The sequence below is a fragment of the Crocodylus porosus genome, unplaced genomic scaffold, assembly GCF_001723895.1.
Source record: "Crocodylus porosus isolate Cpor-Errol unplaced genomic scaffold, CroPor_comp1, whole genome shotgun sequence".
Taxonomy (NCBI): Eukaryota; Metazoa; Chordata; order Crocodylia; family Crocodylidae; genus Crocodylus; species Crocodylus porosus.
In genome coordinates this window covers 125,101,594-125,128,604 of record NW_017728931.1, presented here as the reverse complement: position 1 = coordinate 125,128,604, position 27,011 = coordinate 125,101,594, and the positions used below count along the sequence as shown (strand labels likewise).

The following is a 27,011-nucleotide window of genomic DNA, read 5'->3' as shown; positions in this document are numbered from 1 at the left end:
TGTGTGTGTGTGTGTGTGTGTGTGTGTGTGTGTGTGTGTGTGTGTGTGTGTGTGTGTGTGTGTGTCTTTCTGTCTCCAATAATTTACTAACCATTGGAACACATTTTCTAACCTGTGTCAAGGAACTGAAATGCTTCGAAATTAATACCTATGCCTTTAGTGGGAGACGAATGAAACATATCATCGGAAATATTCCATTTCCTATAGGATTATCCACTAGTCAGTAAAAATGTATTCTCTTGACAGCCACCTCTGCAACATTGTACAGGAAAAGAAGTTTTGTACAAAAAAATATACACTGTACAAAACAAAGTTATCGTAATAAAGAACACGTGCCAATATGGCAGAGGAAGTTTTACATATTGACATATGTGGCACGGCAATGATTTTTTTCCCTATTTTAATGCCCTTATATTTGTGATTTATTTTCTACACTTTCCCCATTTTTCTGTTAAGTTTAACAGAAATACATTGTAGAATTAAAATACCATCTCTGGTATAATCATTCCTTTTGTTATGGGAATCCAGCACACAATAGATTCATTACTTTATTAATCAGCAACCAAAGAAAAATCACTCTTTGGGTTAGGTTTTGCTTTTCACTATAAACAATTAATTTTGCTTGAAGCTTATGCACAACACTATACATATACTTGTCTGTTTTCTCTGTTTTAATCATGCCTAGAATGTTGCTTGTAGTGAAGAATTGAGAAACTGTTGCTAGCGCAGAACAGAGCCACATAGATTAAAACCATTTCCTGTACCAGAGTTCAGCATGCCAAAGAGGCAGGGAATTTCCCAATGGGGATTCTCTAAGTGCTAGCTTGTGTGACTCTCACTTTCCCTGGTAAGCCCTCTATTACATGCAGTCTTATTTATGTACGAGTAAGGGTCATACAATCTAGTGACACACAAGTAAGCCATGTGATGATGATCCGACTGTATAAAAAGGTCATTCTTCACAAAATGGACCCAATTATTAATTAAAACCAAATTTTTTCCAGCCACATAAATAGAAGAACGCAATTTGAAAATCCTGTCCTAGAAGCAAAAAGGAAGCTACAGCAACATAACATGCCCAACGCAGAACTTGGAACTAAGCCTATGCAGGCCCAAAGTTTCCGAGGTACTGTACCCTGTCAGCATATCATATTTAAGATTAAAACAATTCTTTCATAATTGTGACAATAATTCTAACATAGACTGATTTTAAAAAATAGTGTTGCCAACTCTCATGATTTTATACCAAGTCTCATGACATTTGTGGTGTTTTGTTCCCTTAAAGTCCCAGATCTTGGACCTGTGACAATCTTTTATTTTTTCTTATTTTAAGGTAAAAATAAAAAAAAAATGGGGAAAAAATCCTAGCTGTCATGGTTGCAGAAAAAGGTAGAAAACGTGACCTGATTACATCCTAAGAGCTCAGAAACCATAAAGTAGAAAAGAACCCCAAATTAATTTCTAAATAATGCCATTAATTATCATTTTTTTTGGATCTGACTTGATTTTGAACACCTGGGGTTGGCAACACTGAAATAATTAATTGTACTTTTTCTGAATTACCATTAATTGGTGTTAGCTATGTTTGTAAGTTACCTCATCTAGCAAATGTCAATTAAATTAAAAGCCTTGAGCACTATGCTGTAGGTGTTTACAAGAATACAGCCTCTTGGTAATGTGAAAATTAATGTACTTAGAATGAACTGTATTAGCAACAATCAATATTGGTAGAGACAAGTAAGTTTTAACATAAGGTTATAGCCAAAGAATGAGGCTTGTTCTCCTTTGTAACAGTAGAAAGCTCCTCATCAACATTACCTAGGCCAAAACATGTTCACCTGCGCCCTGCTCTTCAGAGGTCTCTCAGTGTGAATGACTTGTCTCAGTGTCGGCGGGACTATGCTGGAATGTACAGGCTGTATGGTATGTCCACGTGCTGCTTGTTAGCCAAGCTGCACTGTTGTAAAGTAGTGAGATAAGTTAAGTCACAAACCTTTTCACCTTTTTCATACCTTCTCTCACAAAATAAAGCACAGAAGAGAGGCACTGGAAGCCAGGTGAGGACTATTCTTGCCTGTTAGTAATTTCACACTTCACATTGAAGCATATTAAAAGTGGATGTAAAGGTCACTGAACTGTTGCACCAATCCTAAATGTCATTTGTTAGAAGCTGAAATCTCATTTGTGCAGGGTGACAAAAAAAGATTATCTAGAATTTATTTTTATTTTTTTGTCTTTGAACCATGATTGTAAAATATGCAAGACATTTTCCTCATTGCAGGTGGGAGGGAAAATTATAGACTGAATAATTTTCTTTGCAAAACTGAATTTATAGGTTGGGGATATTTGAGGAGTTGTTCAAAATTACCTTGTATATCATTTTTATTTTTGCATTATTATTTTAGAAACACAACAGCTACCTCTAAATGTGCTTCCAGTACAAGACAGTATAAGCCTCTATGACTAATCTACCATTGATTTTAAAAAATTGTTATTAGCTTTGTATTAATATAAAATAACTCACTAATACATTTTTTTTCCTTGGAATTCTGGCACATTTAATTTCCTTTAATTTTACACACTACCACCTATTATTGCTGCTTCTGCTGCTTGTGTATCCATTTTCTGGAATGACTTGACCAGAACTTTTTTCCTTTCTTGTTTGTGTTGACTGATGTAGAAAAACCACTCTTCACCCGTGATGCATCACAACTGAAAGGGACTTTCCTCAGCACAACTCTCAAAAAGAGCAACATGGGCTTTGGATTTACCATCATTGGTGGGGATGAGCCAGATGAGTTTCTACAAGTGAAGAGTGTAATTCCTGATGGGCCTGCAGCACAGGATGGTAAAATGGAGACAGGTAATTACATTGGTTCTTGGGGTGCTTGCTGTGATAACTGGAATCAGCTGCTGTTGTTTGATTGGCACCACCTTCTCTCTAGCCTCCTTCATGAGTAGGTGATATCTTTCTAGTGTCATTTTTCAAGTGATAGGAGCCATATGTCAGGGGGGGGAAATCTACCAAAAGAAGAATTTCCTTTGCAATCTCTCCTTTTACAAATGTCAGAAAAACTCTTTGCTATAAGATTTTATACAGGGAGAAAAATGCTCAAATATGCATAACAAATCCCAGGTATGATGCTTTTCTGTTTACGGGCTTAAATTACCCAAGAGAATTTTGTGCGTATAGAGAACTAGAGTAATCTATAGACTCAAATTTCTCTCTGAAAAGAGTGTTTTGTAAAATAGTCAAATTACAGTTTGAGCCAACAATCTTGCTAATGAGGGTAGCAACTACTTAGAATAAAGATTCTGGCCTGACCTCAGATCCGTGTATTAAAAGAATGCTTCTGGATGCACACCCTTACTCTTCCTCCATGGAACATGGGTTTAGCTGTCAAACCAGCTGTCACAAATGCTTCTTTGCCTTCCGAGAGTGTTTACAGTCCTGTGGTCTGGGCTGAAGTAGGAAAATGAAGACTGGCCTGGGAAAACACAAGTGAACCCATACACAAAATTCTTCCTCGATCCCAAAAGAAATTTTTGAGAAGAGATAAGAACACCTGGAATTATCACAATTCAGTTATAACCCAGGAGGTCTTTGGTAGTATGAAGCCACAGTGAACACAGCGCATAAGGATATGGTCGTAGCCTGCCATAGACCTCTGCTGGACATCATACAAGTTAGTGGGGGAAGTGCCTTTGGAGCCTCTTGTATTGTAGGGAAAATCCACATATACACATGCATAGAAGTTGTGCAAGGAGAATTCTATCAGATAAACTAGTCCCTACTTCCGTAGATTTTTATGTTAAAGGGAATTATCCAGACTATAACATATTGGGATATATAACCCAGGATTATTGCCAGTAGAGTAAGGGCCAGATAATTTTCTCTAAGGCTTTGGAAGCAGGGATTGGCAATTTTACTATTTTTAAAATGCCATTCTTGTGCAAACCTGCTATTAAAAATTATGAAAGTTCTTGATGCCAGATAAATAATAAAAGCTAGCTGATACAAAATGAAGTAAAATGTAATTTTTAGTAACAATTTATAACAACTGTTCTGGGGACTTGAATCTTATTCATATTGTTGCCATCTCAGGATGCAAATTGGTATACAAAGGGAAAAGTGAAAAGCCTAAGTGGTAAAGAAATGGCGCGACAGACTAGCTGAAACTCTGAAACGATGAATGCTATAGACAGTAAAACTAATGTGTTACCGATGAACTGTGATTGATGAGTTTCAAATTGCTTAATTTGCATCAGGGTCTTTATGAGGTAATGGTTCAAGATAGCCTGATCCAGAACTTGAAGTGTGATGTCCAAGCAGTATTTTAATGTGTAAGGGTTATTGATAGATGTTTAGATGTTCCTGAATTTTTCAGAGAAGGGTTTGGACTATATTTACAACTAAGCCAAATCCTGATACTGAAACAAATGTTGGTGCCATTGTAACACTGCTGGTGGCAGTTGTCATTATTTACTGCAAAGAGAAATTATGGAGAAAAAATTTAAAACTTTACAGCAAAATAACATTAAAGGTTTTGTTGAAAACAACAAACGCAAGGAAATTAGGAAATTAGATGAAAATATCCTAAACATATAGAATTATTCTATCTTATATTGCATATTTCAGACATATGCCTGATGTACATATGAAAATTCTACTCTCAGATGACTCCCTGCAACTCCTTAAAAATCAAGTTTGCCATCAGAGATCCTGGTTTTCCCTGATAAAAAAAATTGCAAATTCTCTTACAAATTCATTATTAAAATAAGCCCCCCCCCTTGCCCTGCTGGTGCCCCTCGACCCCTGCCACCCCCAGACCTGCTGGAGGAGGCCCCCAGCTGCCAGGGCTGTGGGGCCAGGGACCCAGGTCCACACACCCCTGCCCCACCAGGAGGTGGTGGCTGTTGCAGTGAAGCACAGCACAGAGCCCAGCCCACCCACCCCCCGTGCATGCTGTGGGCTCGGACAGGGGTGGGGCCAGCTTCCCACTGTGGCATGAAGTCCCAGGGGGGCAGGAGAGAACCCATACCCCCCAGAACTGCTGAAACCCAACACACAAATCTGGGGGCCCGCACCTCCTGGGAAGGGCTGGCAGAATGATCCGGGGGCTGGGGAATTGATCAGGGGCCTGGAGAATTGAACTGGGGGCTGGGGAATCAAATGGGGGGCTGTGGACTTGAACCAGGGGCTGGGGAGTCAACCCAGGGGTGGGAAATCAAGCAGGGAGCTGGGGAATTGACCCAGGAGCTGGGGGAATGTTCAGTTCCTCGTTCAATTCCCCAGCTCCCCGATCTTTCCCCCAGCTCTCTGATCACTTCCCCCAGCTCTTCCTGAGGGGGGCACAGGCTCCCAAATAATGCGGGATGACAGCAGGCTGCCGCTGCCAGCTGGGGATGGCAGTGGCTCTGGGCTATTTCCCCAGCCCACAGCAGCAGTCTGCTGAAACCCTGCACACAGATCCAGGGCTCATGCCATCCATGAAAAGCTGAGGGAATGATCAGAGAGGTGGAGAATCAAACAGGAGCTTCAGTTGACAGATGAATCCACCCCAGCTCACAGACAGCACACGGTGCCCTGCTGAGCCAAACTGCACCCGCACAATGCTGCAGCTGCTGTGTGGGTGCCAGGTGTGAAGAGGCAATCCCTGCTGTCCCCCGCTATCCCACTCTGTGGGCGGGGGGGGGGGGCTCTGCTATGAGGCCTCAGAAGCCCCAGTCGCCACTGCTGCATCTGGTGAGTGCAGGGCTTTTTTTTTTTTTTAAAGCTCCACACTCACCGGATATGGACCATGCTGCCACTGCTAGCTGAAGCTAGTGCCAGCACCCGAGTCTGTCCGGCAGAACTCACACCACGCCAAGCACTGGGAAAAACCCAGTGCTGGCATTGGCCCCAGCCAGCAGTGGCAGCATGCTGTCATCCTGCACATAGATCATTGGGCCCACACCCCTGGAGGGCTGTGGGGCTGTGCCAGACACCTCCTTGGGGGAGTGGGCCCTGGTTCTGCATGCAGGATGACAGCAGGTGCTGCCACTGGCAAGTGGCATTAGTTTTGCTTTGAGGTACAGTTTCACAAGAACTCCTTCACCTATCTCCTTGAAACTTGGCATGCCTCATGACCTCAGAAGGGGCTACTGTCCTTGCAAGAAATGACAATGTTATTGGCATTTTTGTGATTCCCTATTATAGCCTATGGGCAAAACTTCGAAATGCGTCAAAACAGCGAAACAGTTTAGATGAAACAAAATGGAACAGTGCTTCAAAACAGCAAAATGAAACACTGTTCCTTCAAAACAGCGAAATGGAAGTTGAAATGAAACACTGATGCTTTGTGCAGCCCTACTTACTAGTATACTTTTTTCAGGTTAACTGTGTTGGATGGCACAGAGTCATTTGATATAATTTTACTTTTCTTGTTTTTAAATAGCGTCTCTACTGTGATTCTTACCTTGCCTCTTAAGTTACAGTAGTCTAACCATAACAAGAAGATCATGATTATAACTGCCTATAAAGAACCAGGTTTCTAAGGAAATCTTATTGCTCCACCAATAACTCCAGCTGTAACACTTTTCTTTAAGAAAGGAAGCCCAAGTAAGGCTCTTTATCGTACTCTACTACTAAATGCCCTCCGTGATGGAACCTGCTGGCATCATACCCAAAATAGGCTGTCACAGATGATGGGATTGAAGATAGTTATTAGGGGTGTACAAAGCGGGCCCTATTTGATTCAGATTTGGATTCATCCTGAATCAGGGACACTGATTTGATTCGTTGATTCAGATCACTGTCCCTAATTCGATTCAGCCAAATTCAAAGATTCGATTCTGATTTGGAGAATCAGCGATTCGGATATAGGCACAGCTTTAAATGTTTTTTCTACATACCTCGAGGTACCACTGTGGCTTGTGAACGCTGTGATGCTGGGGTGCATGGAGCATCCCACAGGAGTGCAGGGGGGCCCTCCACATGCTTGGTGGTGAACATACTTTTGGCCCAGTGCAAGTACTTTGGGTCCACTTCCAAGTTTGCTGCCAAGCACACTGGGGAGCCCCCCATGGTTCTGTGGGGCACTCCATGCACCAAGCCGGGGTGGGCCCTGTGCACTTCCCAGCAGACCCAGAAGTGCTTCTGGTCCACTTCCAAGTCTGCTGCTGAGCGTGCTGAGGAGCCCTGCATTCTTCTTTGGGACACTCCATGCGCTCCAGCATTGCATCATTCACAACCTGCCTGCTACCTAGAGGTATGTAGAAAAAACATTTAAAGCTGCATCTATGTCCCAATCTCTGAATCTTTCTAAATCTCTCCGAATTGATTCGGGGGGTGGGGGTTCCAATTCAATTCAGAGAGATTAAAGAGTCTTCTGATTCAATTCAGATTCAGAGATTCAGCCACCAAATTGGGCCAAATAGCCGCAAAATCGAATTGGGGACTGAAGGTTTGCATAGCCCTAATAGTTATGTGGTGTCACTGGTTATAGCAATGATTCTCTTCTAGGGTGCCACAGCACTCTGGAATCTCTTGAGATCCTTTCAAGTGTGCCATGGGGAGCCACACAATGTTAGTACTGCAAAAAGATTCACAAGACAAATCCAGAAATTAAAAAAAAAAGAATCCATATTGTTAAAAACATTCTAGCTAATTTTGGTTCTTTGCAACAGAACAATTGCTCTTCTGTAATCATAATTTTTCTGTAATCAAAAAAGTGAAAACTAAGAGCTGGCATCTTCTAAGGAGTGCCTTGGAAGATGCCAAGGTGGTGCTTGGAGTCTGAAGATGTTTAGAGACACTGGTCTGTAGCACCCTGCACAAGTAGAACTGGACATTATGGATGCCTTCTCATCCTGTTGTTTGCAACTGTGGCTATGGGGGTGCTTCAATGCATACATTCCTGTCCTTTGCATAGAATACCTTTCCTCAGAAATCTCCATGTACATCAGGTGGAAAATGCCAAAAGCTCAGGGTTTATGTGGATAAAATTAAATTTGCCCTTTGTGGTTTTACTAAGGCTTACTATCTCTGACATAAGATTGCTAGCTCTCACAATTTTATAATGAATCTCTAGGTCAGCAGTTCCCAATCTGTGGTACAGGCACCACCAGTGGTACTCAGACAACCTGTTAGTGGTACATGTTAACAGATTTATTATAATTACTTTATATGACATAATTTGCTGGTGGCACTTAAGGTTGAACTGAAAAATGTGCTGGTAGTACTTAACGTTGTATCATTTTAAATTGGTGGTTCATAATATGTCACAGTTTGGGAACCACTGCTCTAGGTAGTTAGGTATGCTTCTTTGGGTAGATGTGATATCTTTTATTAGACCAACTGAGTAGCTGGAAAAAAGTTCTTTGGAAGCTTTCGGGCACAAGCACACTTCTTCAGGCATAAGGAGTCTCTGCTGGCATTGGCATTGTTAAAACCCAGCTCCTGGGTTCAGGTGACTAAAGTATATGAGTATCTCAGCATTTATTTGAAAGAAATATATTTCTAGCCTTCATAGTTGCAGAGAAGGGATTAAAAATGTGACCAGAATAGTCCCTTAAGGCTCAAACCATGAAGTAAACCAAAAGAATACACAGTGTATTGTTAGGGTTCTTTAAAAAAACATTTTTTTTTTGTTGTTGATCTCTTCATTTTGAGGGGTCTGCTTCATGTTTTTTGAATACTTACATTGGCAATATCTTTACTATTGTGTGCTAATGACATATAAAATAATGTTAGTAAATGACAAATCAGAAAGAAATTCTTCCTTCTTTTTTTCTAAGTATAGTATGAATTTACAATGTTCATTTTGCATATGAACAGATATATTAATATGGCCTACGGGAAAATATGCACTTTGTTTGAGCTTTGCAGCCATTGTGTTCATCTTTCTTAAATTAATTTTCTTCATATTTCTTAAAATGTCTATTGCCTTTAGATAATATGAGCTCTCTCCAGTGGCCAAGATAATAACCATGTATTCCCACTTACGTTAACCAAAGACCCTGGATTAAAGTGCTTTTTTATTTCAAGTTATTGAATTCAAATCCTCATGTGGTTTCTATTTTCATTACATTTTACTCGTTCTTTTTATTCTCTCAGTAAAACATGGACTGCTATATAATACACACTGAGTGAAAACATGGCCAGAGACAGGTCTAACTTCAAAATTCTCATCTGATTAAAAAAAGCATTGTGATTACCCAATATCTGGGTTTTGAACCAGCTTATTACAAAGAAATGGACTGGGTGCGTTATTTGGATCTCAATCAGTCCACAAATCGCTTCCTAAAACTTTGTTACTGACATGTCACTGGTGAAAATATTTAAATTACCCAAGAAAAAGAAATGATACAAAATGCCCATTATTAGCCCTTCATATGACCTTTCTGGGCACTGGAAATACCTCCTCTGACAAAATCTGTGAAGGTTGCTGCTATTAAAGAAATAAGTAGTCTTTCCTCCTGCACCAATTTTTCTTCTCTCTCATTTCTCTCTTCTCCCCACCTGCCCTATTCCTCTCCACCTTGCCACCACCCACTCCTTGAGTAATATCCTGCCCCTACTGAACCCAATGGGAATTTGCTGTGGATTTCAGGATTTCAACCCTGTTTCTCTTGTTAATTTTCCCTGTTAATCTCCTGTTTCTCTTTCTTCTTTCAGTCTCCTCCCACTCCCACCTATCTCATCTCAAGACCATATCCTTTCTATCCCTCTCTCATTGCTTCAGCTGTTACTGGGTGGTTCATCATGGTTGTGACTGTGGTCTGGGGTAGGCATACCTCAGCTAGCTATAAAGGAGCTGGCTTGTATACCAGTAGCCATATGGCCAAGGCAGGACAGAACCCAGTGTACACTGGAAAACTCTTCTCTGCTGGGTAATTACTTGAATCTATGCTGAGCAGTATGCCAATCTGGCTAAACTGTTAGTAGTGCCTGAGCTTGGAAATCAAGATGGTACCAGCACTCTCAGAGCAAATGCATCAGGTATTAGCCACATGCTGTGCTGCCTTGTACCATATTGAATTCTCCTAAATGCCTTCTTAGGCACCTAATTCCAAAAACATAGGCACCACTGGCCTTCATGACACTTCCATCCAGCTGCCATTTAACTCTGTAGGTGCCTGAGGTCTCTACATTTCTCCTCCTGAACCTAAGTGTTGACACCTCTAAGCAGTTCAAAGTCCTTGCTCATGCATAAGCTCTGATGAAATCATCAAATTAATCAAATGACTAGTGCAACCTCCTTTTTGGGACCACCCTGGGCTTCTCCCCATGCAAGGTGTACAAGGCGAGACAAGTAGAAGATAGAACGATCCCTAGAAAGCGATCCACTGGACAGGAACAGGAAGCTCAAGTGGAAATTATGCACAGTACTTGTTTTCTCTGTGCTTTCATTTAATCATGGGCAGTAGAAACAGGGAGTAGAGCAAAAAGGGCCAATAACCAACTTTGCATGTTTACATTTTACTCAGCTCAAGTGAATTCTGAACATATTCAGGGAAGGTAAGAGCAAAGAAAAGTTCGGCCATGGGTTTTGATCCTCAGGAGAGCTGTGGGGGTGGGCTGGATTACTGCTGGGGGTACAAGGGGGGTGCGTTTAAATTAGAAGTGGATGAGTAGGTGAGTGGACTAGTGTTGGGGAGTATGCCTGAGGCAGGCCTAAGTAGCAATACAGACATACCCTCTGATTTCTTCATGTGTGTAGTATAAACTGCTTCCCACTGCTTCACCTCTGCCACCTTCAGTGTGCTGCTTATGTTGTCATACAGCATATAGAGAGCTGAATCCATCAACTTTTGTTTGCTGGGGACAAAGTGCAGCACAGACAGACACATAAAAGCACAGAATTGGAGACATTTACCTAAAATTATCCATTTCCTGGGGAAAAGTGACACAATAAATACAAATTGCAAATGCATGACAGCTTGTACTTCACTCCTCATTCAACACAGACCTCTGCTACTGAAACTAATGGAGGTCTCCTGTTGTTGGTCGTAAGTCCCTTTTCCTCACCACAAGACAAAATCACTCATAAATACAAAGCTACTATATCACACAACATTATAAATAAAGAATTAAAAAGTTAAATGTGACAAAGCATAGCTATTGTTGGAAATATGAACCATTATGTTATGTTTACCCTCACTCGCAATCCATTTTTCTGTACTTTTGTTTGCTTGAAATAGCCTTTCACAGGCAAATCATAATTTATACTTAGAGAATGCTTTAACTTCCACTCTGTGTTGTTTCCGGCATCACAGTATGTCACTATAACAGATAATAGGCAGTCATAAATTCTAGCCATTACTAAAGATCATGTACCAGGAGAAAAAAAATCTCACTATGTACTAAAACTGTAATCAATCTATGAAAAACATACAGCATCCTACTTCTGTTTATATATATTTTAATAAGTAAATTAGGAAAGTATTAGAATGACTGAATTCATAATACCTAGAGAAAAGAACATAGTGAGCGTGTCTACACACGGCACTACATCACCATAGCAACATGCTACAGCAATGTAGCATCAGGGGGCACAAACTGTGATATATGTTGCCATGGCAAGGTGCTCCCTCCTTATAGCGTGTTGCTACAGTGATGTAGGGGCTAAAATTACCATGTGCCACTAGCATGGTGCAATACGGGCTGTTACTGCACCATCATTTAGTACTTTCCTTTTGGAAAGGAAGTACTAAATGATGGTGCAGTACCAAAGACGTATGTACATAAGCCCGTTATCACCTAATGATCTGTGGTGGTATTAAGACGATTCCGAAAAATTTTGTTCTTTATGTTGTCATTTTAAAAGCCCATGCATAAAGAATGACAAGTCTTATAAATCTGTAATCTTCCTCTTCCATCTGAATGCATCATATTAAATCAACAGACTGCTACATTACGAAATTTAACTTAGGTCAATGAAGGATAAACAAATTGTCATAAATTCTTGTTTACTAGGACAGTTTTTGCAACTTTTGCAAGTTGCCAGTTCAGTAAGCAGAGCACATTGAACTCTGTGGTTGCCAAAAATGCTGCAGTTGCAGAAACATTTTTCTTCTATCAAATGTAATTAACATCCCTCTTACTTGATTTGGTTTTATACTTCTGTGAACAGACAAAAATGTACAATGAAAATAGTAGTTGTCGTCATCATCTAATTTGCCATTTCATTAAAGAACTAGTGTCAAATATTATGTTATTATTTAAAAATGAGAACTACTGGGAATGGAGAAAGGAACTGAATTCTATATTAAGAAATGACAGAAGCGAGAACTTGATAATGAAATATCAAGATTAATAACCTAGAACTGTCAATTTCAATGTGGTCCTTATGTATTCATTCTACCTTTCTTTACAGTTTTAGTAATACATTTTCTGTAATCTTTTCATGCCTTTTTTATATTATTTACTTTTCTTCTAAACTTGTTAATCTAGCATAAAAAGGAGCTGCAAAAAGGGGGGTTTTGAGAGAGACCTTTCCTGTTAAAGAACGAGGGAGGCCCTGAGCTGTGGAGGAAGGGAAGTTGGTGGTTAGTCAGTGTTTTGTACATAGTGGGCTCTCTGTGGGAACTGTTCATTGTGAATGAGGTCAGAGGCTGTTGGCAGAGTGAGCAGCATGATGTCTAACCTACTGTTCTTTGATACTTAAATAACTGATTTTGATCACTGCTTCCCCTTCATGAGTGTGTTGCACTGACCAAGGCAAAAGAAATTATTTTAAGAGCCAGCTGTTTAAAGATGACTGGGAGCTAGGGACAGGAGAGTTTTGAGGAGTTTATGGGGACCACAGTATCACAATGCTTGAGAAATGTCACATTACTAAAGCTAATTCACCTTCTAGCTACTTGTACCTATGGGGACCATGTCCATACAAGGATCCTATGTCTCCACCTAGATAATGGTCTTGATTTGGAGAAAAGTGACAGGTAGGAAAGTTACAGGAGCTGACAAGCACCTCAGAACCCTTTCTAACATGAGGCTCGTGGAGCTGTCAAAGAAAGGTTGCTGGCTAAAAATGACCGTAACTTCTTTGCTGTGGTAGCAAAGTGAAATGAGCTACAGGGATGAAGCTGAATCTGGCTACCTCCCGTGCAACACACACCCCCAACCATTCATTATCAAGATCAGGAACCAATACACATGTGTAGGGCTGCTTTGCACACATAGGAGCCTCAATTTTAAATGATCTTTGCACTCCAAAATGTAGACACTACATTAATTTAGCCACCTGATGAGTTTTACAGCTATTTGATAAAAAGAATTCAGGATCACTTAGGTGCTTAAATCCTGCTTAGGTCCTGCTTAGACCCCTATTTTACCAAGCTGGAACTAACCCAATACTTTTAAAACTTTGCAAAGTCCTCTGAGATCTCAAAATACAATGATTATTGTAAGCTGTAATACTGTAATTAGCATTATTACTGAAAAGAACCCTAGGCTAGTTTGGTGTAATTAAGTATCAAGGCAGATCGATTGTACACGTATGCAGATGTGAAATACATACAAAAAGGTGAACCAACTACATTGCATGTTAACTGTATGCCAGCTTTCAACCTTGTTTTGATTTTAATGTTCCCATTATTTACTCATGGTGCATTGTAAAAATACCCATGGTCACAGTACAAAAAGATAGATTTTCAGGGATATACCTCAGGAGATAAGCCAGTCCCTGACCAAGACTGAGACAGAAGAAACAAGAAAACTTCCCCTATGTACAAGATTTTCCATTATGAGGTTACTTACCCCTCCAGAGTATCCTGCATTGTCCCCTGTCAGCATCAGGATATTAGTCTAGGTGAACATTTTAGTCCCATTTAGTGGTAAAGTTTATTCAGCGATTACACAACTTGCCTTCCAGATTCATTGTAAATAAGCATTGTGACATTTTGACAATTTAAGCATTGTGACATTTAAAAAAATGGCTTTCACATTTAAAAACTGAAATTTCCTGGTAATGTAAAGTTGGATGCTTTTAAACACAGAGATGTTTTTTAAGGATAAGCAGCTTCCATTTACTTCTAAGACTGTTGTGCATGCTATTTGTGCTCCTAATGAAAGGAATAAAAAATCATTTGGCCTCAGTCAATTCCTCAGTCAATTTGGGACTATACTAAGTAACATCATATCACAACATCAGTCACAACTTTATTTAGCCTGTCGGCACCTATAGAAGCAAAGATAGTAAGAAGGTACTGTCCTCCTCCTTTTGCTAGGTGCATTCTTTGTGATTTCATCCATAGGTTAATAGTACTGATAGGCTTGTGCTATATTAGTATGTCTCTAATCCAGGGGATAAAAAGCTTAATCTCTTTCATTCCACCCAAACACAAGCAAAATAATGTTTCAATGAGAGTGGTTGGCAGTAGCTGGTGGTTACTGGCTTGAAGTGAGATCAGTGATTCCAAAGTACTGGAAAGGGGCATTTTTGTTGGTAGGGATGCCAGCTTCTAGATATGAGATAAAACTGAAGTCTTGACCGTATTTGTTAAAGATTTCACAATGCTTTAACTCTCACATGTTCTGGCCAAATTCTGTCTGCAAGCACGCTATCTGGATTCTGCCCACCTATATTCACTCTTTTGGCTTATTTAGATACCATGTCCCCACCCCCTCCCACTTCCTAACCTACATTGTTGTTGCTTTATGCCATTAAATGCCTACTGTACTGGATGGCTGTATTCCAGCAGTGGCAAACATTAGAGTTTATTATATATCCTCAATTCAGCCAGCAGCATAGATGCACTGAGGAATGAAAAGTGTGTTAGATTTGCAGAGTGCTATTTTAGCAACCATTCCCTCAGCATGCCCCCTCTGCACCTTACTGGTTTGAAATTCCTTCCTCTGCATGGGACAAGAGTCTAAAGGGATCAAGACTTACCCACATAAGGAAACTATCTAGAGCTCTTGCTAACTGGGCCAGGTAGTGCCGAGCTGAAACCCTTTACAGTGCATGCTGCTTCCTGAACTGGAAGTACATGTGCCTGGGATGATCAGCCTGACTCAGAGGAAAAGCCAATTAGTCCAATCACAGAGTTGCACTAAAGTCAGCTGCATGGTTTCTGGTTCAGGAGATATTAGACTGTATTTCATAGTGTACAGGTTAACACGGCGTATAATTTGACCCTATTTTTCTGATCCAAAACTTTAGGAGTTTCGTAGAGCCTGATAAGTTGACCTAACTTTTTGGATCAGAAATATGGAGTCAACTTATACTGGCCCCTACATGTCCTCACTCAGAGGGTGAACACGTGCCATAACACCACTCGAAGAGGACAGAGCTGGACTCAGTGCTCAGCTGGTGTGGCCCAGGCAGTGCCACTCGCAGGGGATGGGGCCAGATTCAGTGCTTGACTGCCGCGGCCCCATCCCCTGGCAGCGTTTCTGCCTGGGAGGTGCCAGCTTAGCACCAAGCCCATGGCTGCTCACAGGGGATGGGGCTGCGCTGCTCACAGGGGCCAGGGCCAGGCTCAGTGCTCAGCTGGTACAGTCCAAGCAGCACTACTCGCAGGAGACAGGGCCAGGTTTGGCATCCAGCTGAGCAGCATCTCCACAATGATGGCAAGGCCTACAGGCCATGCTCAGGCTGGGCCCAGGCTGCATGGCCTCCAGCCACAGGGATGCTGTTGGTATGTGAAGAAGTTCTGGTGGAGTCAGACCATTGTTTGGCTGGGGCCAAGGCCAGGCCACAGCAGCACTGGGGCAGGGGTCAAAAGTACTGAAATAGTGTACAAGTCAAGGTAGAAATTTAAAGGTAAATATTTTGGCTCTCAACCTGGACTTATACACCATGAAATATGGTATTTAAAGTAGTACACCATGTCGTGGCATAGCAGTGCCTGTCATGTGAAGAGAGCAGCATGGCCGTGCACACTCTTCATGTTCTGTGAACGTGACACTTGAGATCCACTCAAAAGCTGGAACAAAGGACCATCGATTTTTGGCAGCCAATAGATTGATTTCTATGAGAGATTCACAACTGTTGGCTTTTCTTCTTTGCTTCCAAACCTGTTGATCTTTAGAGCAAATATTTTGAAGGAGGTTTGAAGGGTTAAACCATGTGCCAGATTTAGGATTAGGAAAAATTCCTTCCTGACAGCTCAGATAGGCAACAACTGTGGGGATTTTTGCCCTCTTCTCTAGTATAAGGCATAGTCCTTTTCCTATGATACTCTATACATATATATTAACCATACAGTTACCCTATCCTTGCAGTAGTAAAGCATTGATGAAAGCCCTTTTCCTCCCTGGTTTTTTCCCTGTGGCACATGACAAGGTGTTTCTCATTTGTTTTCACAATGTGTTTATGGCTATAGCATGCCATGGGTTGGAGTAGTCCTTCTTAAGGACTGTTTGGAAACCTGACCGCATGAAAATGCAGGCAACTGGACTTGCTGGCCCCAGAGGCCCCTTCTAGTGCCTGAGGTTAGTGGGAAATGGACTATTATTCTGCGCTGAGGGTTAGTGGAAGGTGAGCAGCCTAGGAGAGATTTGGTAAAAATATACTCATTTCTTCATGCATCTCCTATAGCTGAAGCTACTCAACATGTTTTAGGGCTGGGCCTTTTTTCTGCTTTTGTAAAATGAATTTAGAGATGCAAACACACAGTTTTATATAAAATATAGAATGCAGAAGAGCACTATCTCTGCTAAACTACCCTTCTTGCCCTGTGATACTTTCACTCTTAGGTGTCCAGTAGCCCAACTTCAGCAGATAGTGTAGAGGGTGTTTCTGGTCCACTTTGTCCCATGATCCAGTGACTAGAGCTCCCACTGTCTGGAGATAAGTGGGATCAAGCTCCTTCTGGCTAAGTACCTAGAACCTGGATCCCCAGTGTCCTAGGCTGTCCTACTAAACTGATAGGCTAAAAGGTGGGTAGATCCTCTCCCCCCTCCATCTCAAGCTTCAGTTGGTAGTTATCTGCCACCTAAGGGCTATAGACATCTATGGAAGTTTCCCAGTCAGATTAAGATCCCAGCAGAGGCTAGAGAGAGGTACATGTCTCAGTGGAACAGCTCTGGATGTGCTCAAAAGGCCTGTAAACTGGGTAAATGTCTATTAGAGGCTGGTTAGGATTTTGCTATAAAGGATGAGTCAATTCAGTGGAAAGACTCCACTATCTTTTGATCAAACCACAAATCTTATTTCAGTTGAAACCCATTGTTCTTTGATATAAGTAGAACCAGGACTTGACCTTGTATTTGACCCAGCCTTATATAATTTACTGGATACTTTCTTGATAGACTGATTTGTTAAATTCAGTAAAAGTACAGGAAGTTAAGTTGTTATGTGTTATACAATAGTCTTGGCCAGATTAATTCTAGAGCAAAATGTCTTTGTATTTGTGGACTCATTTTAATATTATCATTTTTTAGATAGACAAAAGAACTTTAAAACTTTTGCTTTTTCTCTGGGGAAGCTTCCTGTTTGGTTTAGAATAGTGATGACATTGTTCAGTGTTCAGAAAGGGTTTCCAAGCCTTGCATGTTTTGCCATGTGTTTCATTTCCATCAGTTCTCTTCATGGTATCAGCCTGAGCATATTTTCTAGGCCATGCTCAATTGCATCCATGGCCTCAACATAAGGAAATGCAGCTGTTTATTAAGTAAGAGAGTCAATTGTTTACAATATTATTTATACCTTTGAGAACAGGGCTGAAGTATTTTGAAAAATAGCCAGTTTTGAGAATGTGGTTCTTCGTTATTAATAATGAATAGCAATAACTGCTCTTAAGTTTTATGTATGGCTAAAATTGTGCTGCACAGGATTTGTTTAATCTATTCAAGATGCTGAGATGACATCCTGTTTTGAACTTTGCAGTGTAAACAGTGTATTTCATTAGATTACTCAACATAAGAATGCAAAAGGTGATATTTCAGACACCTCACTTGCTGTAGTTATAATGACTTCTACTTTGTTAGAGCTTATTATAGATTTGATTTTCACAAAGGCAATTCAAAGTCACTGTTTTAATTAGAAATGGGAAATAGTTACTGTTCCCAAATTGTAACTTATGCTGCTCACTTTTTATTTGGTTTTGATAAGTCATGTGTAGCCAGTATCATAACGTTCATTTGATCATTGTAAGGAGACCATGGATTAATATATTATTAAACTTCTTCTGTTGTTTATTTTTTCTAAACTTCATACCTGGCCAGCTTTTCATGCTGAAAGCTTCTTCTGTACAAATATTTATGCATAATTTAGGAATCCCAAAACTTTACCAAATTACATGTCATACTAATTCTCTGGGCATAAGGATTTAGCACCATGTAAGATAACAATTCCCATAATGCCCATTAAATCAACCCATGGCCAGATTTAATAGATGCCTAAGTGTGACTCTCTTCCATCCTGCTGGAGTCCCTAAAAATCAATAATGCAGAAATTAGAAGATCCTCCTCCTCTTTGCCACTTTATTATTTTTGTGATCTAGTTCTAAGACTAAGATGGATGAAAGTAGACACTTAATGAGCTGGAGCAAGGTTTAGCCATTTACAGTTCTGTTTCACTGCTAATATACATAAGTATCACATATGCAGGTTTGAGGCATCTAAATTCTACCTTGCCTCATGAAAAAAACCTGAATTATATTAAGACACCTAAAATCCTTACATTTTTGCCTTATGCCTTTACGCTTGTATTTTGTTGATTTGAAATTATTTTTCTTTAAATACAACTTCAGTTTTACTTTAAAAGAAATTGGAAAAATATGTATAGAATCATAGGATGAGAAGGGACCTTAAAGATTATCTGTCTAAAGACTCTGGAACGACGTGTAGGACCTGGGAGAATTTTTTTTTTTTTTTTGACTTTTTTTTTAATTTATTTAATATATTTAGAATGGCCTGTAAACCAAAAATTCAGTTATTTGAACAGCTCGATATATGAACTCTTTTTGGCCACATGCCAGTGTTGTGGCCTAATATTCTTTACATGTTACGCTTCCCTTGGATATCCAAGACAGATAGGTGGGTTTTCAAACTGTGTTCCATGGAACCCAGGGGCTCCACGATCGGTGACCAGAGGATCCACAAAGAGCCTGGGGGCCATGGCACGGTGAGCCAAGAAGCTGTGAGCTGCTATTGTGGGGCCAGGTCTCCTAGCTCAGTCATTCTTTAGGATAGGGGTAGGGATTTTGCGAAAGAAGAAATTGTATGAAAGGGTTCCATAATTTTAGGAAGTTTGAAAACCACTCAACTGAGAAATAACTTGAGATATTCTAGTCCATCAACTGTTCCTTCATTTATTTTATTTGTTGTATTTTTCCTCCTCAGTGGGTAGCAAAATATGGCTATGAAACAAATCTAAATATGAGAGATGAATTCTTGTTATGTATCAGTTGATTAGATTGCATACTTTCAGTTTATTAAAATCTGCATGTGCTTGTAGGAAGAAAAATTACTAGTTTCTAAATCTGAGTTTATAGCCTCTACTACTTCTGTTTCTTTTTGTACCTAATACATTTTGCCTTGTAAAAGGTACATTTTTTATTTTAATAAAGATATATATTATGATTAAGATGATGAAAAAGCACTTTCAAATTCTTACAGTTATTAAAATATTGTTCTGACGGTTGATAGTTTCAAGGAAGATTTTTCCTTAGAATCTGTTGATGCAGTCTTGCCTGCATTATGATGTCAATGTAGTTGATTTTTTTGTCTCTTTTGTATTATTATTATTATTATTATTGTTATAGTTATTCTAGAGTCCCTGGAGAATTTATTTTCTTGTCTTGTTATATAAATAATAGGGCTGTCCGAAGATTCGATTCCTGATTTGATTTGGTGGAGATTCAGCCCAATTCAGTGGCCAAATCTCTGAATCTGAATCAAATCAGGAGACCCTTTAATCTCTCCAAATTGAATTGGAACCCTCTAAATCGATTCAGAGAGATTCGGAAAGGTTCAGAGATTCAGAAATAGACACAGCTTTAAATGTTTTTTCTACATAACTTTAGGTAGCAGGTGGCTTGTGAATACTGCAATGGTGGGGCATATGGAGTGCCCCACAGAAGTGCAGGGCGCTTCCCAGCGCACTCAGCAGTAGACCCAGAAGTGGACCAGAAGCATTTCCAGTCAATTTTCAGGTCTACTGGGGAGCGCATGGGGGACCCCCTGTGCCCTCCTGGTTCAGTGACTCCTGGGTCTGGGAGAGGCCCCTGGGGTCCCCACATGGCGGATCGCCGAGCCGAGCAGGGGCGGGGGGCAGGGGGAGCCCTGCATGCTCCCCAGCGGACCCGGAAGTAGACCAGAAGTACTTCTAGTCCACTTCCAGGTTTGCTGTCGAGCACATGGAGGTCCCCCCCACACTCCTGTGGGATGCTCCATGTGCCTCAGGATCACAGCATTCATAAGCCATGCTGGTACCTTGAGGTATGTAGAAAAAACTTTTAAAGCTTGTCTATGGCTGATTAGCTGATTCTCCAAATCAGCATCGAATCTTCAGATTCAGCTGAATTGAATCAGGGACAATGATCTGAATTAATGAATTGAATCACTGTCCCCAATTCAGCCCAAATCCAGATTGAATACGGTCCGTTTCGCACACCCCTAATAAATAAACCATTGGGTTGATGACATCTTGTGATGCTTTGAGGTGTTTTAAATGAAGATAAATATTTTTCAGTTGATCTGACATGTTTTTCTAAATCTCATCTCTTTTAGTTGCTGCTATTAACTTTTTGAAGTGCTAGCGTTAAAATACGTTGTTCATTATTATTTCTATTACTATAGCACCTAAGAGCTCCAGGACCCTTTTGTGCTAGGCTTTTTGTAAAGACAGAACAAATATGTATTTCCTGCTGTGAGCATCTTACAATCTAAGCCTAAAATGAGACAGAGGAGAACAAGCAAACAATGAAGCAACATTAGCTTGCTAGGCAAAAATCAACCTAAAATGTACTGTTGTCTATTTTTCGTAAATATGAAGGTAAAAAGATTTTTGAAAGGAGGGATATGAAAGAGGATAATGAGGTAGTTTTGCTAATGTTTGTGGGGAATTCCTATCAAACTAACAGGCAGGATGAGAGAAAGCATGAAGGTGTGTCTTTGAAAACCTAACTAGTGGGCAATGGAAGCCAGTATTGTGGGTCAGTCAGAAGCAGGAGTCAGCATTTCAGTACTGAGAGGTGATGGCATGCGAATGGTCTGTGAAGAGCAGCAAAGAGAGCTGATGTTTGATGCCTGACAAGAGGCCTTTCTGTGCCAATAAGACAGTCCCTGCACTAATGGGAGCACAAAAACTGGTTTTTAGATGCACCTCCATGAATACACATTTCTGAAAGAAGAAAGGAAGAAAGTGCTCTGTTCACCCAAAGTCAATGGTGGGATGTTTCCCAGGTATGGTAACAAATCCAGGACACAACTGGGTGGAATTGAATTCCACCCAAGCAGTACAATTCCATGCCATTATCACCAGTATCGGTATGTGATACCATATTGTTTTTTTTCTAATCGTAATTTGTGTTGGAGAGGTTCCATTATGAAAATACAGTGTGTGTGTGTGTGTGTGTGTGTGTGTGTGTGTGTGTGTGTGTGTGTGTGTGTGTGTGTGTATAAAAAATAGCTGGGACAGATAGCAATGACTTTCTTTTTAAGGAAGCTCAGCACTTCCTATTATAAAACCTATTTAAGTGGCCTTTGACTTTGCCAAACTTTAACTGTTTGGAGCCTCTGATTTTGTCAAACTGTCCATGCTACATGGCTACCTTGAGTTAATTTTTTCCCTTAATTGCAGGAAAAACTATAGTTGTTTCTCAGAAGAAGATCAGGAAAAATACGTTATTTCCCCCTTTAAAAAAATTCTTATGGATTTTTCATTGAAGAGTTCAAGTGACTCATGTTGTGGAACAGCAACATAAAATTTGACAGCAAAGAGTTTGAGATGTGCCTTTTGCTATTCCCATGGAAACCTCTCAATATGTAGCCAAGTTATGAGCAGGCGCATCTTTAAGTGTGCTATAATGCTCATTAAGTGTAACTAAAAAAACCGTGCTCTTTAGGTAATGCTCAGTAAACATCACTTAAAAATATGTTCTTTACTTAATATGCATTAAGACAGGAAAATGAATATTTTCCTAGTACCTCACAATGGAGGGTACTTTTACATGTGCTCCAAGGTGGTGGGTGGCACTTTAGTTAGAGTGGCTTTGAGAGCCACTGTAATTAAAGCACTGCCACATCTCCTATATAAGCATCCCCATGGTTAAAAATGACAGTAGGGGCACTTGAACTAAAGTTCATTTGACAAGCTTTATTTTAAGAGCCCCACCACCATTTTTAAGTGTGGGAACACTGATACACGAGACACAGGAGGCTGCTAGAGCACAGCAATTGCCACACTCCAGCAGACTCAGTTAATCAAGTCTGCTCTGATGTGCTGGAATTCCAGTGCATCAGAGCAGCCTCTGTGCTTGTGTACAGGCTCCCAGAGTACTAGATTTAATGCACATTAACTACAGCGCATTAATGCATGTGTAGATGTACCCTCTGACAATGTCAGCTTGTCTTTAGAGACTTGTAAAAATGTGTCAGCTAAGTTTCCTCAAAGGTCATATCTGTTATACACATATCCTATCCTTAGACAGCAGGGAATAAACCAGATTTTCCCACCATTTGCTCCTTCTAGCATAGAGGAGGCTATTGTGGTACTGGCACAGAAACCAAAAGTAAAGAAACTATTTTATCACTCACTGCTCTCTACTACTTGTGCTGGTAACTAGGGAGCAAGAAAGAGAGGGAACAGTAGAAGAATGAGGGACTGAACCTGAAGATGGGAAAAAGGGAACAGTGAAACAAAGTAAACTATAGCACGTGATCATGTTATTAGACACTATATGATAATGCTGATGCACATGCCAGTTGCATTGTGGTGGCACAGGCCATCTAAATTCTGACATTTTTATTAGTTTACCACTTTACTTTTTAATCAATCATCTTTGATGCATTTTTTCTATATAGTGGGTATGATATAAGTTATTTCAGGCATGATTTCACTCATTTGAAGTCAGTGGAAAAATACCAGTGTGTGTCTACTCTGTGAGGTATGCTTCTTGGCGGTGCAAAGGAACAGGTTGTCCAGTTCTGCCGACATGTGAAAAGATCCACATCATCTGATCCATTTTCTGCTTGCTGCTACTGAATTTTATGACATATTCATGTTTTCTGTCAATAAGATCAGGATCTAATCCACAATATATATACTTGATTTTTCAGAAGGAAGCAATTCTGATTTCCATAAATAGAATGCACATGTTTTTCTCATGGAAATACTTCCTTTGCAGTATCGTCATTGATGCTTGGTGCTATTTGTTGCTGAACATAAATCATTCCAGAGCTCAAGTGTTTAGCCCAGCCCCACAGGTCCTGTCTAGCATGCAGGGCCACACTATCCAGCCTGCCAGGCTCCCCACAAGTCTGGCAGTTTGACAGCAGGGAAATTGGCAATTAGTGCTGCCACCACTCCCCCACCACCAAATTCAGAGCCATAGGGAGCCCAGTGGGCTGGATGATTCAGCTCTGTGGGCTATATCTGGCCTGTAGGCCGGGGGTTAAGCACTCCTGTTCCAGTCTCCTGTGGGTATTTTGGTCACCTTTTTCTCATAGCTTGTGTTATCTGAGTTGTCAGGGGCATGCTGTATTTTGAATCCACTCCTAAAGATTAAAACTTCATTCAGATGGCAACAGATGACTGTGAAGTTTGCTAACTTGTATGGAATTAGGTACTCCTTCTCCTAATATAGGGAGAAAAGGAGGATTGAAGCAAATTATATTAAGTTTATCTAATTTTATTACTTCCTTGCATTCACCTCTTTACATTTCAGTCTCATTTGACTCAACAGCATTTATTTTCCATTAGATGAAAGCACACCTCATATATTTTTGTGTTTGAATTAGTCAGCCCTTCTGTTCCTTAATTTAGGAGGCTAAGGGATTTGAGGAAATTGCAGAATGCTCACATAGCTAATTTTTCTTTCTAATGGAGACAGCTTTTAATCTCTTGCATGTTTTGCTGGTATATGAGCACATCTCAGCTTTACTTCAGTGTTTTCATTCTTTGTTTGTTATGCCTTTTGTTATGCCTTACGAAATAGATTCCATTTGTGCAGTAGAAAAGGGAAAATATATTACTAGTCATCTTGAACTGTTTTAGCCCTGTACCCACACTATAATTGCAAGAAAATAACCACAGAGAAATGACATTTGTTCATGTTTTCTCTTAATAAATAGGTATTTTCATTATAGAAGAATTTAGAAAGTGGGTAAGGACCAAATAGAAATAATATTTAATTTAAGAATAAAAAATAAAAGAAGTGCAGCTTCTGATGGAGGAAGAGTATGTCTGTAATTTTCAAAACAATATCTCCTTTTAAAGTACAGAAAACAGGCAATTACCCATAAGCAACACAAATTTCAGTATCATTAGGTTGACTGACATAATAAATCTTATTGGTGCTGATTTTTTTTCATGATGAGGTAAATTTGGGAAACTTGCTTTTTATATACATAGGATTTTTCAATAGTCAAGTACTGTAGCTGCTGCAGTTCCCAATATCACAATGTAGGCTAGTTTAGTCAGGTATAGTGATGGGGAACTGCAACTGGTTAAAAAGAAGACCTGATGGGATCTAATGAATGATCCCAACAATCATGTGCATGGCAAGAGTTGCAGTTGTGGGATCAAGCATCAGACCCTATCATGCCATATTGCCAGTGCAGGAGGAGCCTGGGATCATAATTCTGGGCTCCCCCTGCAACAGCAACCTTCACTACAGTTACTGGGAGCCCCATCAGTTGATCAGAGCTCCCAATCCCAGGGGTGCACCATACACTTCTGTGGCTGACAGAGCTCCCAACCACAAGAGTGCATGGTTTACCCCCCATGGCTGACAGCTCCAATTACTGATGGGGCTCCTAGCCATAAGATGTGGGGGCACCCTACACTCCTGTGTCTGGGAGCTCTGTCAGCTGCCTAGAACTCCCAACGGAGGGAGCTAATTATGCTCCCTCAAGTGGTGGCCCTTGGGAGTGTGCTTCCAGGGCTGGGAACACTGGCCACACATTCATAGAATCATAGCAAGTCAGGTTTGGAAGGGACCTCTGGAGGTCATCTACTCCAAACCTCTGCTCAAAGCAGGACCAGCCCCAACTAGATCATCCCAGCCAAAACTTTGTCTAGGCAGGTTTTGAAAAGCCCCAAGGATGGAGCTTCCACCCCCCCTCTGGGTAACCTGTTCCAGTGTTTTACTACCCTCGTAGGCTACAGACAGACATTCAAAAAGCCCAAGCCTGAATTGATTCAATCTTTGCAGGTTAGTCTAAGCAGAGCAGCCCTCTCTTCCCTTCCATAAGGCTGAGCTGAGGGGAGTGGGGGGCGTGGCCAGGTCCCAGCAGGACACTCTGATTAGGGAGGGGTGCAAATCCCCACCTTGCCTGCATTTCCCGGCTTTTCCCCACTGGCTGCTCAAGGGGTGGAAGTGTTGTCAGACCCTGCATCTGTTGATAATGAGCTTTTCAATCCCTGCTTCTTCAGACTGTCTGCAAACCAGGTCATTTCTAACACCTTTCTCTGTCTCCTCTTGAAAACTGACAGATTGCACCCAACAGGTTGTTTGTCAGAACAAAGTTTTTCTCATCCCATCAAGCCCTACAAAAAAAAAAACGCTCTCATTAGTTTCAAGCTCTTCTTATCTGCAGGGTGTATTTGCAAGCCACTAGCTGTCTGCCTTTTTTTCCAATGAAATTGGAGACCCAAACAGACACCTCTCAGCAGTAGCTAGCATGGGAGGAGCATTGCTACATGCCAGATTCCTGCCATGGGAGAGGGGCGGGATGGGGGATCCTGCTTGAGCAGCCAAGGGAGACAGGGGTCCCTAGCAGTGATAGTGATCTGGCTATAAAGGAGAGGGGTGGGGCCAACCCTTCCCTGCTCCAGCATCTGGGATGCTGGGGGAACTCTGATTGAACTTAAACCAGCAAGGGGTCAGGGACAGACATTGCATAAATCAGTTTGACCTAAATCAGTGAAGTCTGATTCAACCAGGTTTATCTCAAACTGGTTTCAGCCATTTTCAAATGGGTTTATGTGCATTGTTCTGCTACAGGTTTAAACCAGTTTCTGATCACTTAAACCAGTTTATGTGTAATGTCTGTCCCTAGCCCTGGTGAGAAAATTCTTCCTAATATCTAACCTAAACTTCCTTTGCTGCAACTTGAGACCATTGCTCCTTGTTCTGTCATTTGCCACCACTAAGAACAGTCCAGTTCCATTCTCTTTAAAAAAAACCCTTCAGGTAGTTGAAGGCTGCTATTAAGTCCCCTCTCATTCTCCTCTTCTCTAGACTAAATAAGCCCAGTTCCCCCAATCTTTCTTCAGAAGTCATGTCCGTCCCATCCCCCTGCAACTCATCATTTTTGTTGCCCTTCGCTGGACCCTCCAATTTGTCTACATCCTTTCTGTAGTGGGGGCCCAAACTGAACACCATACTCTAGATGTGGCCTCAACAGTGCTGAATAGAGGGAAATAATCACTTCCCTTGACCAGCAACACAGATATTATTATACATATTTTGTGTAATAACTTTGTCACTTATTCATGGTTTTATCACACCACTGATTGATTGAACATGTGGCCACACTGCTGCTTAAAACTTGATTAATGAGTTAAATTCATCTTGAGTGTAATATGTCAGAGGCTGTAGTTACAAAAATGCAGAATGTCTCTAGTCAGGAGCAATAATGAGACTCTTGAGTATGGTGTGCAGTTTACCTACAAGACCAACTACATATGTAGTTCCAAAGAAAATGTGGCATATCTTTTAGGTAGGGCTAAGTATGAATAAAAGATCAGTTATTAGCTGCATTGATCCACTTCTGTACTATAAAATGGACATGGCTACTGTGAATGTTGGCATTTTTCTTTTTTATAATTTTCATCAGTATTCCATAGACAGATTAAAAGGTGTTTGATATTAATGGGCACTAACACCCTGAATTGTTGATAGAAATAGCC

General features: G+C 40.7%; 1 protein-coding gene across 12 annotated transcripts in view; it reads left to right on the top strand.

The window, feature by feature from the left end:
- MAGI2 (membrane associated guanylate kinase, WW and PDZ domain containing 2) overlaps positions 1-27,011 on the top strand; it is a 1,214,455-nt gene that overhangs the window by 972,787 nt on the left and 214,657 nt on the right. For 8 of the 12 annotated variants that reach the window (XM_019543625.1, XM_019543628.1, XM_019543627.1 and 5 more), the window contains 3 exons: positions 1,005-1,126; positions 1,795-1,923; positions 2,681-2,863. In XM_019543625.1, coding sequence (XP_019399170.1) covers positions 1,005-1,126; positions 1,795-1,923; positions 2,681-2,863 — 434 coding nt within the window. The remainder of the gene's footprint in view (positions 1-1,004; positions 1,127-1,794; positions 1,924-2,680; positions 2,864-27,011) is intronic. The other 4 variants (XM_019543630.1, XM_019543629.1, XM_019543634.1 and 1 more) reach the window with 2 other exon arrangements.